Consider the following 17,285-nt stretch of genomic DNA (forward strand, 5'->3'; position numbering starts at 1 on the left):
AAAGCATTCTTTTTTCCAATAGATACTCTTTCAGCCATTGGAAGTATTGGACTGATTAAGGTTTTTTCCTCCTGTTTGACTTCCAAGAGCTGATCAACAGAAAAAACCCAAATTTTGAAATTTTAATACAGGACAATTTCTAGCACTTTTTGCTACCATTCCACACTAGTAAGGCAGCTCTTAGTGTTCCAGTTAGTCTATAAAATGCTAAGTATCTACATCTCTGGAAAAAAGTCTTATAGATCTCATCTGTTATGTCAACACTTCATAGTAGCACTGCAAGTGCTTTGTCCTATTCCAGTATCTGTGTGGCTGCAGGGATAAAACAGAGTATACTGCAAAATCCAGCTTGTCTGTCAATACAGGGTGGCTCCAGGATTTGAAAGGCAGCTCACCTTGTGATCCATCTTTGCCTAAGTACAATCATTATTTTCAATTTAAGTAATTTTTGTGTTTAGATGTGAGAAACTGCAATGAGATCTTCGGAGTCCTGGTTTCAAGGTGCTTGTTTTTGTGTACTGCTGCACATCCAGGATCGTCCCATCCTGCTTGAAGCATTTTAAGTCTTCCCTGACCGTGGAGTGAAACTGAAATAATACCCTTGCTATGCATTACTGAAAGTTGCTGTGTGAAGGCAGCGTTGCTAAAATGGCTGCTTTATCTCAGCTTTGGTTTGCTTACTGCACAGGCGGAACAAACGTATGCCTGCCTCTGAGCATGGTACAGACTGTGTCTTTGGACACAAAAATTCTCTGGGACTGCCAGGCAATTGTGTGTGGTCAAGTTGGACAAAGATCCCTTTACTCCAAGGCCCTAATTTTGCTATTTTGGGACTTGATTATGCCACTGACTCAGTAGAATAAAGCCTTTTTTATTTGTTTTATTCAACGGATGGTTTAATCAGCTTTTCATAAAGAAGGAAGCTACTTGACTATGATTCTTGGTGATCAATACAGAATGAACCTCTAATATCCTTTACTTACTCACTGGAGCATTGCAGGCAGCATATTTTGGTGACAGAAAACACTTCATCACAAATACCCATCCTTCCATCACAGACAACTTAAGATGAAGTTACCTGAATTAAGAAGTCTGCACAAAAGGCCCATTGAATTGTGTTTCACCTCAGGACTTGTATCATCATCTTGTAGAAGTTTGTGTAAGCTTTGAACTAGTTGTGATTCCTTAAAAGATTCTTCAAGGGTTTCTGAAAAATAAGTAAACAAATAGTAACCCATAGCTGTTATCTGAAAAGAAATTAGAAAGTGAAATATGCTTTTTAAAAAAAAAAAATTCCTCACTGGCTTCATTTCAGATTGGCTGTGTCTTGAGTATCTGCCTTCGGTACTGAAGAATTTCTGTGCTCTTTTCTGTACAGAATTTCTTTACTGGCCTCATTCTTGAAGACAGGACCAGTCTACTATTGGCTGTATAAAGTTAACCTCATAATAAATTAAAACCTGAAATATTCAGTGCTAAAAATGCTGGTTCACATTAGTTGGCCAAATGAGTTTGAGAATTTAATGGTAGGCAAGTTGTAATGTGGACTCTTCACAATCATACTTGTTGTAGGAAGTTACAAATGTCAAGTTTATTTTTCTTTTCAATTCATCTTTTGATGTTTGTAGATTTCTGTGGTGGTGTAATAAATTGAGACCCATTTTCAAGTCATACAGGAAAAATCTGAAAAAAATTGTGTGGTAACTGAAAATTAGCTCAGGGAAAAGTCATTTGAATCTACAGTTTTCTTATTTGCTTCATTTGCAGCTTCTACAATGCATTTTAATTTATGCTTCTGCTTTATTCTTTCCTCATGTATGTCTTAAGATTATTTCCTTTACTTATAGTCTTCATTGACCGTTCGGGTGTATAATTTGTCCTTCATTTAGCCTTTACCATCTTTTCTTATCTCAGTCACCTTTACTTTCCCTCTTTTTTTTTTTTTTTGTGTAGGTTTCTAGTATCATATCATGCTACTCGAATAGCTAGTGCCTGTCCACACAGCATGATGATTTGACTCTATCCTAAATAAGAAGCAAAACTTCAGGCCATTCCCAAAGCCTATTGATTTTATGATCTGAATGGCTGCCAACCTTTATTTCATGCTGAAGAGCTAAATCTAGACAAGGAAACATGCTTTTTCATACATGTTACCTAGAATTAACAGCATGACAATGTTTCTTAATAATTGAGGATCTTGCACAGATAAATGCTTCTGGAGGAAAATACCTAAATCGATTGTAGATGCTATTGCCAAGGCATTCAGAGCCTCATTCTGCATGGCAGCATGTTCACTTGTAGTCATGGAAACCAGATGCTTCACTCCTTGTGCTGCCTGGATGGCTTTGACCACTTCCTGTTAAAGCAAAGGTAAAACAGATGGAAATCTGACATAGGAATACAGTAGAATGGAGAGGGAAATGAGATTGCACTCTTCAGCTTCTGAATAGATGGAAATTACTTGTCTGCTGCAGTGCAAACTGATGGTATTCAAAGACTAGAGATAACACTGCTTTTGGCACTGATCATATGTGTCTGCTTAGAGCTGGTCTAATTTACCTGGAATATCAATACTTAGAATTGAATATAGATGCATATCTGTAAGATATATATATTTTGTCTTGTTTCAGTTTGTCCTTATTCCACTCTTTCATTTCAAGTCGTCAAACTAGCAAGGATTAGTTTTGCTTTATCAAAGCCTGTGAAGATAATATCTACGTTTTTAATCACTACCTCATAGTAAAGCATGGCTGGGATGCCTGTGTGTAATAGCACAATTTACAAAAGACAGAAGCCTGTTCTAAAATACCAGCAGATAAAGATCATGCCAGATTCATTCATCATGGATAACTGGGCTCTTTGGAGCTGCTGGAGGACTGACATTTAGGACAGGCCTGGGGTTTTTTTACCATTTTAATTTAAAATTTGAAACATATTTATGGACATAGAAAAGCTTTACCTGCTTACCATTTGTCAAGCCTGCTTTCCATTTGTCAAGCCTTACTCGAGGAGGGTCAGTGTTGACAAGTGACAGTAAGTGACCATGGTGCTTGTTTCTGTGAGGTGTCTGTGGTTACAGAGTGCACAGGTTTCCCCCTCACTTCGCCCTTACTGGTATTGAGGCAGACCAGAGAGGTTTTTACTGTGAGCCTTCATGGTTTTTGTTGTAAAGCTGTATGTGCTGTTTAATCCCTAGCTGTGTCAACAAGCTCTAAAAATATTTGAGAAGGGTGAAGTAGAAATGTATCAGAGCAGTAGTTCTCGTACCTGGGATCTGTTGTGGTGCAGGATCGATGCCAGCAGCCGGTTTGCCTCTCTGCAGATGCTGCTGTGGTCACTCACACTGCCCCACTGCACGAGCCTGTTGAGCAGCATGGGGTCATGGCCCAGGATTTCAGCTGCGTCAGCTGAAGAGAAAAGCATCATCAAGAGGCATTTGAAATCAGACCTCTGTCTGTCTGCCACAGGAATGTGAATGTGGAAGTCACTAGGGCCGTGCATGCATTCAGCATCCTCTAAGAACTCTGCTTGAAGCTTTGGGCTTTTAAAGGATCTTGGAAATACTTACCAAAGGAATTGTGCAGGGGAAGGACAAAACAAGCTGTTCCAACAGACGTATCCTTTTCAAGAGGCTGCTGAAGTAGGGCTGAAAATGAGCAGCTTTCTATGAAAGCAAATACTCTGTTGCGATACTTCAGGGGGCCTGTCCCTTTCCCACTTGGTGTTTTGCACTTGCACTTTGAGCCCTGCACGAATGTAACCGTGGGCTCTTGGGAGCCTGTTTGTGCTGTTACAGTGATAATTCATTACTGTTGGTAGCATGGGAAGTCAAGTCTTAGTACAGAACTGCAGCATGTCAGTAATTGGATGACCTGAGTCTTAAGGATGTGTGTTGAACCACATATAAGGCATCATCAGAAATTCCCCTTGAGTGTGGAAGAGCCTTTTAATTTGCATTCCCCTGTGTTTCAGGAATCCTATTTCAAGACTTGCTAGAAATATTAGTCTGTATGGTTGACATCTGAAAAAACCTCACTAGATAACTTTTCCTGAGAAGTGGAACTCTAATTATATTAACACCTGTAACAGAAGGGATAGATTTGATAGAGGCATCACCCTGCTCCTGTTCCTTTATCTGGCCCTTTCCTCTGTGTGTTGCATTTCTTTTGAAATATGCTGGCAGGGTCAAATAGAGCATGCACCAGAAGGTCAGTGTCAGTAAACCACATGATTGCTCTGGATATTTTCAAGAAGCTGTAAATTAGCCTATACTCTGTTTTGGGGGAAGGAGGTGGGGAAGTACACACACTTCCTTTTTAATTTGTCCAGTCCACTAAGGAACAATCCACAGGTCAAAATCCCACAAGGAATCTGGGAGCTTATAGCCTAGCTGCCGTAGTTTGAGATAAGAGTTACAGGGCACTGCACAGCTACCTGCATGTTATCTCCTGTAACACAAGACTTTTCTTTCTACTCAGATGTTACTCATTAGTCTGCAGAGATCATGGTAATCAGTTTAGTACAGGAAGTTGAAGAAAGAGGCTGGAGGATGGAACCAGTGTAAGAGGTTTGTTGCAAAGGCAGGTTCTTTACTCAGTTTGGCAGGCAGTAGAGCTCTTTGAGATAAAACCCAATAGTTTTTCCTAACAGGAAAACCTTTTAACTTAAAATTTATTCAAATTTGTCATTTTATAGGATTGAACTTTCAGTTGTGCTGAAAGTCCTTTGGCTATTGAAGTGCACAAATTATTCTGCTCCTCTGAAGTAAAATGGTAGAAGAACCAGGAGTTAACATCTCTTTATAGTAACGAAGGTGACAGATCTGCCTGCAGTTTTCTGTGGTTAGGAAGAAACCTACCTCTTCTAGTCTGTAAGCCTCAGCATGCCTGCTGATAGAGTAATGAATTTATACTAGATAAGGCAATTAACTAATTTAGTGTGGACTTCTTAGTAGATGTGTATTCATAAGAGTTTCAGGCTGAGTTAATTAAGGGCAATGGGTAAACAGAATAGAAGGTAATTAAAAGTGATAGAATTTTATGTTCGGAGGTGGGAATGGATAAACACTGAATCTCCTACATATTTTATTCTACTTTGCATTTTGATAATAATGTTGTGTCAGATTTAGAAGTTGTACCTTTTGCCAAATTCCAACTTTGTATTAGGGCTGGTAAATAAAAAAAACCACAGTTTAGTGTTTGATAATTTAGATCTGTGTTACTGTGATGTCTCAATTTCAAATGTTAAATGCTTCCCCCTGTCACAATTGAGATACAACTTTAGAGAAATGACATTAAAATGACTTCTTCAAAGCCTCAGAGCAGGAAGATTCTAGGTTTCTGTATATCTTGTAATGTTCATTTCCTACCACAGTGAAATATAAGTAAAAGCAGCTTTTCACTGGACTGGAAGCAGTGGAAAGTAATACAAGGGCTAGATCTAAATTTTCTATTGTGCATGTTAATTTGATAAAAGATGCAAGTAGCTGTCATATTAAGGGGTGCCTGCAGTAGTGCAATTGAAAGCAGCGTGAAACGTAGGAGAGTGAGGTTTTATCTTCTTCCATATAATTAATGAAGTGGTGTCTGTAATTGTCCCATGTCAGTTGTCACTTCCTGTCACAAAATGGTCATAACTATTCTGGTTCTGGTTTTGGCATATCTCATTCCTGCATATCAAGGGATCACTAGTGATTAGTGCTCTAGAGCAGCTGCTCTGGCAATATGAAAGACAATACCAAACCCCACGATGCTTGTTTTTGTATTGTGCTCTGGTAAGAGCTAAGTAAGCCTAAGGATATATTAAGATATTGAAGTAGATCTTAATGTAATTCCGACATTGTGCATGTTTCTCAAAATGCAGTGATGTGCACAGAAAGATTATTGTTGCTTTTGCATACCCCCCTCTGTGTTAAACTGAAGTGCAAATAGATAATCCAATACATTAACATGCAAAGTAAATTCAACATTTGAACCACATGAGCACGATAAAACTGCCAATGTGTATAGAAAGACTGGTAGAAATGAATTTCTCCTGCCTCTCTCCAACCCAGCCCCCTTTATTCCTTTTATGTTCTCTAGTTCTTTATTGATTTGCTGTCCTGTGATTTGACACTACAGCTTGGCTCTTTTTCATCATACTCATGCCTTGCTGCTGTATCTCTGGTGAAAAACATCATCTTTTAAGGCCTTTGCCCATTCTCACCGACTACTGTGGATTCTTTGTGTGGTTTGTTTCTCAACTACCTCTGAGGCTGACTGGGTCAGTCTGGAAAGTGTGCAGCCTCTGGCAGTAATCTCTGCTGGAAGCTCTCCAGATTGAGTGGAATTAGGTTAGGAGGACACTTAGCCCATAGTCTTGCACAGCCCTTGTTTTGCAGGGTAAGGGAGGAGGGGAGTTCATAGCTGATCTCAGTGAACGTTAGTAGGTGCCTACCTTGACCATCTGCTAACATCTGTAATGTTCCAAGGAGTTTACACTGCACAGGAGGACTCTCTGACCTTAGAAGCGCCTCGATCTGCTCCGCAACACCTTCCTCCAGCATCTGAACCTTGCTGACAACTAGAACATGGAAAAGAGATGTTGATGCGAGGCTCAGTAATGACACAAACATCTGAAATATAGATATAACTGTTGTGAACTGCGTGCTGTGTTAGGCTTCTAGCAAAAAGTTCAACTTGTTAGAGAGCTCGGAAATTAAGTCAGGACTACCTGATTGTTTAGACTTCTCTGTTGGGCTAAAACTTCCCTAGGGAACTGCTCTCGGGTTATTTTGGTTGATTTTGAACTTAGCCCTGGCCAGAATAAGTACATAAAACACAACATTGTTGTTTCTCTTCCTTTTTCTAGTTGTAATAGGTTATCCATCCACTTGCCCGCTCACATGAGGAAACCTTTCTGTGCCAGTTCATCTTAACTGAACTGGGGGGAAGATGTGATTTACTCAGCCATATTTCTTGAAAATGGATTTTCTTTTCACATTTGAGCTCACTGATCCCCTGTTGTTCATGCCTTTGTTTCTGTGCTTCCCTCTCCTCATTTTTGCATCTTTACTCCACTGGTTGGCTCAGTAATCCCTGGTAATAATCATAAGCGTGTCTGGAAGGAGTCTTAATACTGCTTAGCTGTGCTACCAAAAGCTGCTTCCTCCAGAGCAATTTTTTTCCCATTTCTGCATGCATTTTTGGGGGAGTAGTGAGGAAGATTGGACAGTGAAATGAGAGGACTGTTATATCCCTTTGTCCTTTTATTGGGAAAATTGGGAAGCAGACCCTCTTAAGTAAATTGTTCTTAATGTCCTTGTTTTTCAGTGGCACAGACTGACTCATTTTACTAGACCATAATGACTTTTTCAATTTTTTTTATAAGCATCTGTTCTCTAAGATCAATAGTTGAATTGAAGAGTTCTTCTGTGTCTGTTTCCAAGTGTTGACCCATATTTAATTAATGTTTATGGATTTCCACTCAGTGTTTTTTTTTCTTTTTTTTTTTTCAGGTAGCAGATTATACTGTTGAAAGTGATAGAGTTTGTGTTTCTAGAAGTGTTGCATTTCTGTTAGAATATGTAACAGATATTACAGATATTTTTATGAATTGATGAGGAAAACTGCAGTGTAGGAATAGCATTTCAAGTGTCCACACACTTGGAAAGCTCTAAAATCGTTTGTAATAGACTTGAACAGAACAGATAATCACAATGCTCTGTATTAATATATTGATATTTTATAATTCAGTTGAGCTTTTTACAATGCATCTTCAAAGAACATTACGATTTAGTGGTTCTGTATGTAGCAGTGAATATTGGCTTTATGGAAGAGAAAGTCTGACATCCCTACCAGCTATCTCCACCTTGTACTCTGTATTTTAAGCTATAAACCCTGTTCTGATTTATTTTTTTTTTTTGTCTTGAGCTGCTGTATGCTATTAATATGAAACAATTTTAGCAGCTGGTAATGAGATTACGGTTTATGATATTTAAACTCTATGTAGATGAGGAAGTCCTGATGAATTATTCAACTTTTTGTTCCTGCAGGAGAGGGGGAAAAGTCAATTGCCCCTCAAAACACAAGGGACTGGCATTGGTGAGTTGGACAGAGCTGCACAGATGACCCATCTTTACAAAGAATCGCAGTGAGTCAGTTGTCTTCAGACTGTACCTGGAATAGCGAGGTTCTGCAGTGCACTGAGTGCAGCCTGTTGGACAGAGGTGTCCCTGCTCTGGACGTGTTTCTCCAGCAGGTCCAGGAGCTGGTGTATGACTCCTAGCTGGACCATGCGCAAACAGCTGCTATCTGAAGAAAGGGGCAGAACCAAGCAGGTGAGACAGGTAAGAAACACAATGACAGAAACTAATAATGCAAATTCAGAATTCAGGGAGTCTTGACTGTTTTCATGTCTTGCTAAGATCAAGGCTATAGATATTGCATTGTTTTTTGCAACCTTCAGCTCTCTAGATAGAGGTAAGCTTCAGCTACCTGTAAACTGATGCTGAGACAGACTCCAGTAAAGTTTAGCTTAAGAGAGCTTTCAAGGGACAGTCACTGTCAAATTCAAAACCCTAGGTTTTCCAGTCTTTTTGTTTGTTTGTTTTCCTCAGTGCTGCTGTATTTTCCACTATATATGTAGTAGAATACCAGTGGCATCTTCCATTTCTCCCCAGGATACCTTTAACACTCCTTTAATTTCACTATTCTACTGATTTAAGACACTATTGTGAAACCAGGGATGTTATCCACCAACAGTAAATCTGATTACTAGTTCTGTACTGCTGTTATTCCTTGTTTTCTATGAAATAAGTTATCATTAACTACTCCTTGAAAGAATCAGAGCTAGGTTTTTCTTACCTCTTTTGAGAAACACACTTTCTGAAATGAAAAGTCTATTTGTGTTGCACTCATATAAAGGTAGGAAAATATGACCTGACCTGAAGATATCTGGTTTATTTAATCCAAGTGAAGGATCAGATTTGTCCATTCCAAAAAACTACCACTTTCCCCAGCAATGCTCTGCAGTATTTTGTCAGTGCATGTCTCTGTCTCCTTCTGTCTTTGAGAATTTGGCTCTGTACAAGTGGCAGCTTTGTTTTCAGAAGCTGCTTAGCTCACCTTATTAGGAAATGAGAAAGTTCTGCTAAAGAGCAAAAGGAAACCCTCCATGCTACAGATGGCATCCTTTCTGAAGGAAGTGTTTTGAAGATGCCATTTGGAAAATAATTTTCTGTATTTTCCTTTATGCAGTTTGTTATGCCTCAAGAGAAGTATATGCCTGACACATACGAACATCTCCTTATTGCTGTGCTCCTACCTTGTGAAGGCTGTTAGTTAAAAAATGGCAAAACAGTGTGAACACTAAATAGACTACATGTTCACTTGGAATAAAGAGTTATCCGTGGAACTGTACACACCTCATGCAAATACATGGTCTGGCCAAAAGTATCTTTAGTACTTGTTATGGTTCTAACTAAATTTACAGACTGAGGTGTACAGGCTTCTAATTTTTGTATGTATAGCATGTGAAAAAGGGCCTTAATAATTTTAACACCTTTGCTGGTTTGGATGATATTTCCACCTCCAAGTCATAGACACTCCTGTTGTCCTTTGAACATGTTGTCTTCTGAACAAGTGCTTATTATTCTTCTCATCTCTTAACATTTCACTTAGTAGCCTGTTTTTCCCCTGTATTCTTACATATGTTAGATAAGAATTTGTCAAATGCTTATAAAATGTAATTGGATATTTTCCTGAGAGATCTGTTAGTCTGTGAAATACTTAGAATTCTACTCACGCAAAAATCTTTTGATACCATTTTATGCCCACATTGTGAAAAGCTGATGGTTTTGCTTATCATTCTTCAAGTGTTCTCTTGCCTGCTCCTAATCTTTGGAGATCAGAGTATATGAGGAAAAATTGCCCAGTCCACTTTAGGAACAGGTTCCATAGAGATAGGTCACCTCTTTTGGTCTGATAAAATTCTACAGGGAAAAAATTTCGATCTTCATATAGACTAACCTTAATTGAACTTAATTTCTCTCTTCTCCCCCACCTCTCAAACTGAAGAATGTCAGAGCTTTTTTTTTTTTTCTCACGTAGTAAAGTGCAAATAGGCAGAGCCCATTAGTGGTTGCCTTGCTTTGATTGTCTCAGAGCTCCGAATTGCTTTTTTCTCCTATGGAGTTTTTGCTTTAATAGCAGCAGAACATTCAATTTAATGGCTCATAGTTAAAGTCTGATAGGAACAACCACTTTTCATAGCTGCAGAAGTTGTCTGTCATCTTTTCATTGCCTAGAAGTCATTTGATGCTGAGATCAGATTTCCATAGGACTTTTTTTCTCCCAGATTAAAAACTGTGCACACATCAGTGGCACATAGTGAGGCATGAGAGAGATTATTTGCTTCTTCCACATGAAACATCTAATGCTGTGGTGGGGAAGATGGGGGGAGAAGAGCAAGAGACAAAGCAAGCCATTCAGCTGAGTAAATTGAAATAGCCAGTTAGAGGCACTGGGGGCACTTCCGTGGCCTTTGTAGAGCCATGAGGCACAATGGCTGATTCAGAACAAGGTATAAGGCAAGGAAGAAAGGGAGCCTGGAAAGATTGAGGTGGAGGTGAAGAGATGTGTGGATGATAGCTTGCTTAAAAAAAAAAACCCAACAAAACCAATATTCAGACAGATTTGAGGGAATCTTTTATAATAATTAAGCACCTATTAGTGCAGAAAGTTGAGCAATTTTGTTAACTGTTTGAAGCAAGTACGGTAGCTGTCGGTGACAAAGGACAGGAAGTGTGGTGGGGATCTTTCGCTGATGGATTGAGCACAGCATGCCTTCCAGGAGTCTGCTTATAAGAATCTCTGTTTCCCTCTGCATAGTATAAAGGCTCATTGCTTTCTATAATAGGAATTGAAAGATAAAATGGCTTATCTTGAGATTTCTCTCCCCCCTGCCAATGTGTCTGAGTAGCCCTCCCTTTCGGAAAAGTGATTTAAAACCTCAAACATCAATAACTGTGTGGGGGTGGTTTTTTTGGGTTGTTTGTTTGTGTGGTGGTGTTGTTTTTGGTGGGTTTTTTTGTTTTTGGTTGGTTGGTTGGGGTTTTTTGTTGTTTGGTTTTTTTTGCTGTTTTTTTGTTTGTTTTTGTTTATTTCTAAAAAATATATTCCCGATGAAATATTTCCAGAGTCTCCCCTGTAATAAGGTGTGGTTCAGGAAAAAGAAAAGTGCAAAAGCTTGCCTACCTGATTGACCCATTTTTCACGATTATGGCCCCCAAATACTTTAGTATCACTAGCATCTATAACTTAAAAGCATGCAAGTCTCCAGTCTGCAGAAAAGAATGCAACTGTTTCAGAACCAGGGAGTAGTGAAATCTGATAGTGTTGGTTTTCTCTGCACTCACAAACAGTGGCTTTCCATCTTTGAAGGGTAGAGAATAACCAACCTTACAATTTGTTTTGTAAAATTAGCAATAGGCATTGCCCCTGTCTTGGTAGCTGCAAGTGTCTGGATGTGGTGCAAGTATCCATGTTCTAAGAGATGATGCCACAGCCATAGGCAAAAACCTTCTGTATGTACTTATTTGTGTTATGAGAAATAGAGAATATCTCATAGCTGATTATAATTAGCCCCAAAGTGAACTGTTCTGTCATTAAGTGATGACTTAGATTGTTGTAAAGGTTAATAATTTAAGACCTTTGTTGTTGATTGCTTTGGGGTTGAGAATGGTGGGATGCAGTGTAAGTGTCCAGTTCTTGATGTTTTAATCTGTATTACCCAAAATACAGCATAGCAGCAATATAAACAAAGTTTGAGCCTTTTTGTGTTGTTCCTGAAATCAGCTTAAAGTCTTAGTAAAACATCTGGGTCACCAATGTGTGTAGTCTGTTCCTAATAGATAGATGCAGAACTTGGACTACAAGAAGTTACTACATTTCATTTGCTAACCCAGATACTCAAAAGTACCTAACAGATCTGGAATAGTGAATGGGGGAGTAGTTCAATACCCTGCAACTCAATGTGATTAGCTTCAAATTTAAGACTGGCTCTTGAGCCAGCTTTGGAAGTAAAGTTACAGAAGCAGGGTGTGACCTTATAGCCACAGTACAGCTACAATGGCTCAAGTTCCTGCACGTGGCCTTTGTGTCCTGGCCAGGGACAGACACAGGGATTTTAGATCACCTGAGGCAATGCACGTACGTGCCTGAAGGGAAGCATGGTAGCCCAAGCACTGGGCTCTAGGCTATAGAAATGAAAAGTGTGGTGCCTGAGAAGGATTCCTGTACAGATGATAAAAGAGATTGTGGATGGGTCCCTGTTAAGTAAAAGAAAGCAACAGAGAAGATGGCAACTCCTCTGCTGTGGGGGACTTCTGGATGCTGATTCTTTATGTACCTGGCCTGTAATATTCCCTTTTTTACCTCCAAGAAGCAGAGAGACAATGAGATCCGATGCAGCCTTCACAATGCATGTATCTTCAGCTTGTGAACTGCCTTGGAGCCTCAGCAGGATTTCAGACAGCACCTCTGCCACACCTGCCTCCACCAACTGCACTTTCAGAGCATCTGCAGAGATCACAGTAAAAGTACATTAAAAACTTCTTGGCTCTTTGTGGAAGCATTTCAAACTAAATAGAAAGCTAAATCCTTGAACTTTAGCTAGTGTTTTTTTCAGGTGCAGTCACTGTTTTGGTTTTGTTTGTAACAGCTTTCTGGAGCTAGGATGACACCAAGGCAGAATGAGCAAAACTTTCTGCATTGGTCTTTGACATTTGTGTTGCCAGTCATGAGCTTTCATGTCTTTAAAATCTGTGTCAGATATCGAGATATTTTTAGTGGACCAATGTTGGCACTGCTGCTTAGAGTACACATCTTTACAGATTTACAGAATATTCTGAGCTGGAAGGGACCCACAAGGAGCAGAGAGTCGAGCTCTTAAGTAAATGACCTAAACAGGAATTGAACTTGGTACCCAGTTGTTCTGATTTTTTAAATTAAAAATACGATCTGTGTTGCTGCTTTCCTCTTACCCACCGTGGAGAATAAATTTGAATCTGCTGTCTTTTGGATCTACTGAAATGCGGTGGAGTGCTACTCTCTCCCTCCTTTCTTTGTTGTCTCACCTCTTACAGTGTTGTTCAGGCCAGGATCTTGCATGTTCTTTTGGCTTTTTTCTCCTGAAAGGGTTACTAGTTCCATTAGCAGGCTCCCATTGCAAACTTGGAACCCAGAGCTTAAACCAGTTCAATACCCAGTCTCCCCTTGTTCCACCCAGACCAAAAGGAGCCTTACCGTTTTCTGCAAGTGCTTGCAGGACCTCAAAGACAATTTCTAACCTCTCATGGCTCTCTGCTCTCCTCAGTTGTTTCACCAGCTGTTCAGCAACTTTGGTCATGCTTAGAGCTTCCTTGGCTGAATCTGTACATGTGATAAAGTCAGGATTTTGAATGTTTCTTTATTTGATTAAATGTTTAGAGCATATCTCTCTATGATCTGAAGTGATTAGACACTGTTTTTGAAGGCTTTTTCTGTTCTGACAGACTCCTCTATTTCTTTGGACAGCACTGAGACAGGAAAGTTCTATCCCTTCTCCCCCCAGCTGCTTTAACTGTTTTTTCTGTAATTCCTGTAGACCTCATAGGTGTCAGATTAATCCTGGCTTAATTTACCTGACTGTTACAAATCCACCTGGAGTATGATTATTTAACACAAGAAAGTGTCATTAGCACATGTCACTTTGCTGTAGTAGTATATTTTTTGCCTTGATTAGGGGCTTCTAGTCTTGCTGGGTTCCTAAACACCATCAAGATGTATGTTAGCAAAGCTTGCCACTGTTTGACAGAGAATACATTTTAATGGCATATATTGAATAATGTAAGAGCTATAATAAGGACAGACCTACTTAGAGAATAATGTGACAGTGTGATACCATGTCCCCTTCCCTGCTTCTCCCCTTAAAAGGAGGAAGCAGTAGATCAAATTTTAGCCAGACCATATATCGAGAGTGATAATAATTTTGTACTTGGTCTTTTTCTTCTATTACTACTCACAACTTGTGTAAAGTAGGGCAAATATATTCTAAATCAGAGGATTTCAAAGCTTTTGCTTTGAAAATTGTGTAAATGAAAATGGAAGCTGTTTCAGTAAGTATGGATACTTAATTATTAAATAGAAATGCGATTTTAATAAACAGGCTTTTAATGTACCATCTCTGAAGTAGCTGAAATTTTCAATTTATTATATGAAGTTATGCCATCTCTTCTTTTGGGGCCAAAACCTGTCTGTTAAATCTGAATTGTTTTAATGTAGTACCAGTAAATGCTGCTGCTCCATAGAAGAGTAGTTATTTCTCCAATCCAGATAGTGTGGCCAGTTCCTGATTAGGTATCAGTAATGTGTTAAAAACAAAGCCCAAAAAACCACCACCCCCGCCCCACCACAAAACCAAAGGAAAAACAAAACAAAGCCAACAAATGTGTGGGCATGGAAGTGCAGTGACAGTGTGGAGATGATATTTTGCTCTAAGATGCAAAAACTTTAAAAAACTTTTAAAAAAGACCTTACTTACCAAGGTCTGCAAGATTGTACAAGGCCAATAGAGCAACGTGGACAAGTGGTTCACTCTCTGCATAGTCAGTTAATATTCGAACCAGTGATGGGATTACTCCAACCTTCACCAGCTCCTCCTGAAGGTCACCTGGTCAGCAAAGCATAGATGTTAAAGGTGATTAAATCAGGAACTGATTAAATCAGTGGAAAGGGTCCAGCTGAGATGCTTAGCAGTAATGTAGTCTGGTTCTTTCTCACACTGTTAGAATTTGTAAAGCCTTTGTGTGGTAGCTTCAGGCTAATGTGTGTATGGAGGAAATGCAAGTTTGGAACAAATTTTTGCTAAACCTCCTGATTCTACTTTGACTTAAGTAATTAAGCCACTGTCTCCATCCACATGTGCTTGCTGAGGAAAATCCCTGATGACTGTTTTCTTTCTTTTTGTAGTTAGTTTTGTAATGAATGCTTGCTTAATATCTAAAATGATTTTGAGAATGCCAAGAACTATAAGATACAAACTTGGCCAGTGATGGTTTCTTACCAGCACAAGGGCACTGCTTGTGCAGCAGTGTCTTGCTGAGAGCTGGGCTCCTGCTTGGGTCACAGCATGTATGGCAGACACCAGGAAGGATCTGGGTGCTATTGTAGCATGGGCAATGGAAATTCAGACAGGGAATGGTGAAGTTAATTTTTCTTCTCTTTGATGTATTTATTGCTGTATTAGTAATAGAATTTATTAAAGCACATCACAGTCGTCTTGGCAAATCTGTGCTGGGCCTGTGCTCTGCCAGAAGGGAAGCAGATGTGCAGTATGGCCATATGCTGTAGCAATGCTGGTATACAGGAGCTGCATGAGCCAGGAGTGTTATTGCAAGGAAAAGCTTTTTTTAAGCTATTATGTGTCATTCCCTGGCAAATACATGTAATTCACAGGGAGCTTAGTGGAATCTATACCAGGTACCCATCACATTTGGATTTCATAAGAACAGTGCAGGGAGGCAAACCCACAGCTTTCTAAGTAAAGCTGTGCAGATCCACACCAGAAGGATAAGAGAAGATAGGTTGAAGGCAGTGGGTAGTGGATAGAAGATACTGGGTGAAAATTTCCATATTACTTTCAGTATACAATAAATATTTTGGTCAGTCTGGGAGTTAAAAGAAAAATCTTAAACGGTTTGGGCAAGTAAATGAAAATTGTTTAGTTTGTGAGACAGCAGGCAAGCTGGTGTCCAGGTACTTTGGAGCACAAAGCTCTCTTGCATACAAGCAGTGGTCCTCAGAAAAGACCACTCCTTGCATAGATAGATATCTCAGTTTGGTTTGGTTTTTTTTTTAAGTCTGGTTTTTTCTAACATGGTTTTTAAACAAGTGCTTTCCTTTATAGATGTTCTTATTACTTTGGAAGAAGTCCAAGCCATTCAGGATTTGGACCCAAGGCAGTTCTGCAAAATTGATTAAGATATGTATGAGGCTCTGCTCCTCTTGTAATTGCAACGCAGTTCTGACAGAGATGTGCTACCCTGAAGTCAAAAATACAGGGGGGAAACCCAGAGTTTAGGCAGTGCTTAGGGTGCATTCAGCCAGGTTTGTGTGAGCTGTGTGAATTGTATACCTAACTGGAGGCTGAAGTGCATTATGTGCTCAGGTCTCATAAAATTATTATGAGTTACAGGTTACAATGCCTTTTAAAGTAATGCCTTAGAGCCAGGGAAAATCAGCTTCTTTTCAGTGGATACTTACGATTATCGTAACAGATACGGCCAATGGCCCTCCCAGCATGAAGCAGCATTTCTTGGTCTGTGCTCTCCAGCAAAAGTATCAGTGTTAGAACCAAATCTGCTTCAATACATGGTTTCTTCATTTCCTCTGCATAGATAAAAGAGAGGGAATTCCAAGCTTTTGCAATTTAGGAATGAAACAATTGCAATAGCAATGGCTGGTAGCCATGAAACAAAATTCAGGAATGAAAACACACAGCTAATGTGCTGTAAGATGCCTTGTAGTAATACTTGAGCACAACTTACCATTTTTGGCTATCTCTGAAAGCACGTGGGCTGCTTTCACTGCACATTGTGGATTGCCCTTCAGGATTTTTGCCAAAGTTGGGAAGATGCCAGTCTCTCTGAGTAGGTGGAAGGATCTCTGCTCTGCAATGATAAGTGTTAGCAATACCTACAGTAGGTTTGCAGCTGTTTTATTCACATGCTCCTTTGTTTCCTGGAGCTCTGAGTGGGTATCTGTGGGATCCAAGGCTCTGATTTAACAAGGTTCTTAAAGTCTGTCTCACTCTGAATATATGGGCACAGTCATCTACTTGAATTGCAGCAAGTGTGCTTCCAGCTGATTACTCTGCTTTATGCTGAATTGAAGCAGGGGTGGCAAAGCAAAGAGGAAAAGAGTTTCATCTTCTTGGACTATAAAAGGATGCTTGCATAAGGCATGGGAAGTCAGGGATTAAGATACTATTCCTGAGGTATGGCCTAGCAATTAATTTTGTATCTAGGCACAGCATCTTTTATTAAACTAGCAATTAGAGCAGACAATTCCCATAGCCTTTTTTCCTTGACAATATGGCCAGCTGTCCTGAAGGTGGTAAATCACCATCTGCCAGGAGACTCAAATAAATGCAGCTTTACGTCATTTTAGGAGACTGTGCAGAGGCTTTAGGGACTTTTGTGTAAGTAGACTAGAAACTGCTTTTTAAATGCCTGACCTGATAGGGTCACTCTAAATTAATCCTAGGAG

General features: G+C 39.6%; 1 protein-coding gene across 1 annotated transcript in view; it reads right to left on the minus strand.

The window, feature by feature from the left end:
• LOC121667058 (rap1 GTPase-GDP dissociation stimulator 1-like) overlaps positions 1 to 17,285 on the minus strand; it is a 31,638-nt gene that overhangs the window by 2,480 nt on the left and 11,873 nt on the right. The window contains exons 3-12 of the mRNA XM_042033182.1: positions 16,565 to 16,687; positions 16,281 to 16,406; positions 14,560 to 14,688; positions 13,284 to 13,409; positions 12,414 to 12,557; positions 8,157 to 8,291; positions 6,436 to 6,561; positions 3,268 to 3,407; positions 2,230 to 2,356; positions 1,079 to 1,207 (exon numbers count right to left, since the gene is read on the minus strand). Of these exons, the coding sequence (XP_041889116.1) occupies positions 1,079 to 1,207; positions 2,230 to 2,356; positions 3,268 to 3,407; positions 6,436 to 6,561; positions 8,157 to 8,291; positions 12,414 to 12,557; positions 13,284 to 13,409; positions 14,560 to 14,688; positions 16,281 to 16,406; positions 16,565 to 16,687 (1,305 nt within the window). The remainder of the gene's footprint in view (positions 1 to 1,078; positions 1,208 to 2,229; positions 2,357 to 3,267; positions 3,408 to 6,435; positions 6,562 to 8,156; positions 8,292 to 12,413; positions 12,558 to 13,283; positions 13,410 to 14,559; positions 14,689 to 16,280; positions 16,407 to 16,564; positions 16,688 to 17,285) is intronic.

The sequence above is a fragment of the Corvus kubaryi genome, unplaced genomic scaffold (genome assembly GCF_017639235.1).
Source record: "Corvus kubaryi isolate FWS band 111438036 unplaced genomic scaffold, C.kubaryi_AGA036_p1.0 37357, whole genome shotgun sequence".
Classification (NCBI taxonomy): Eukaryota; Metazoa; Chordata; class Aves; order Passeriformes; family Corvidae; genus Corvus; species Corvus kubaryi.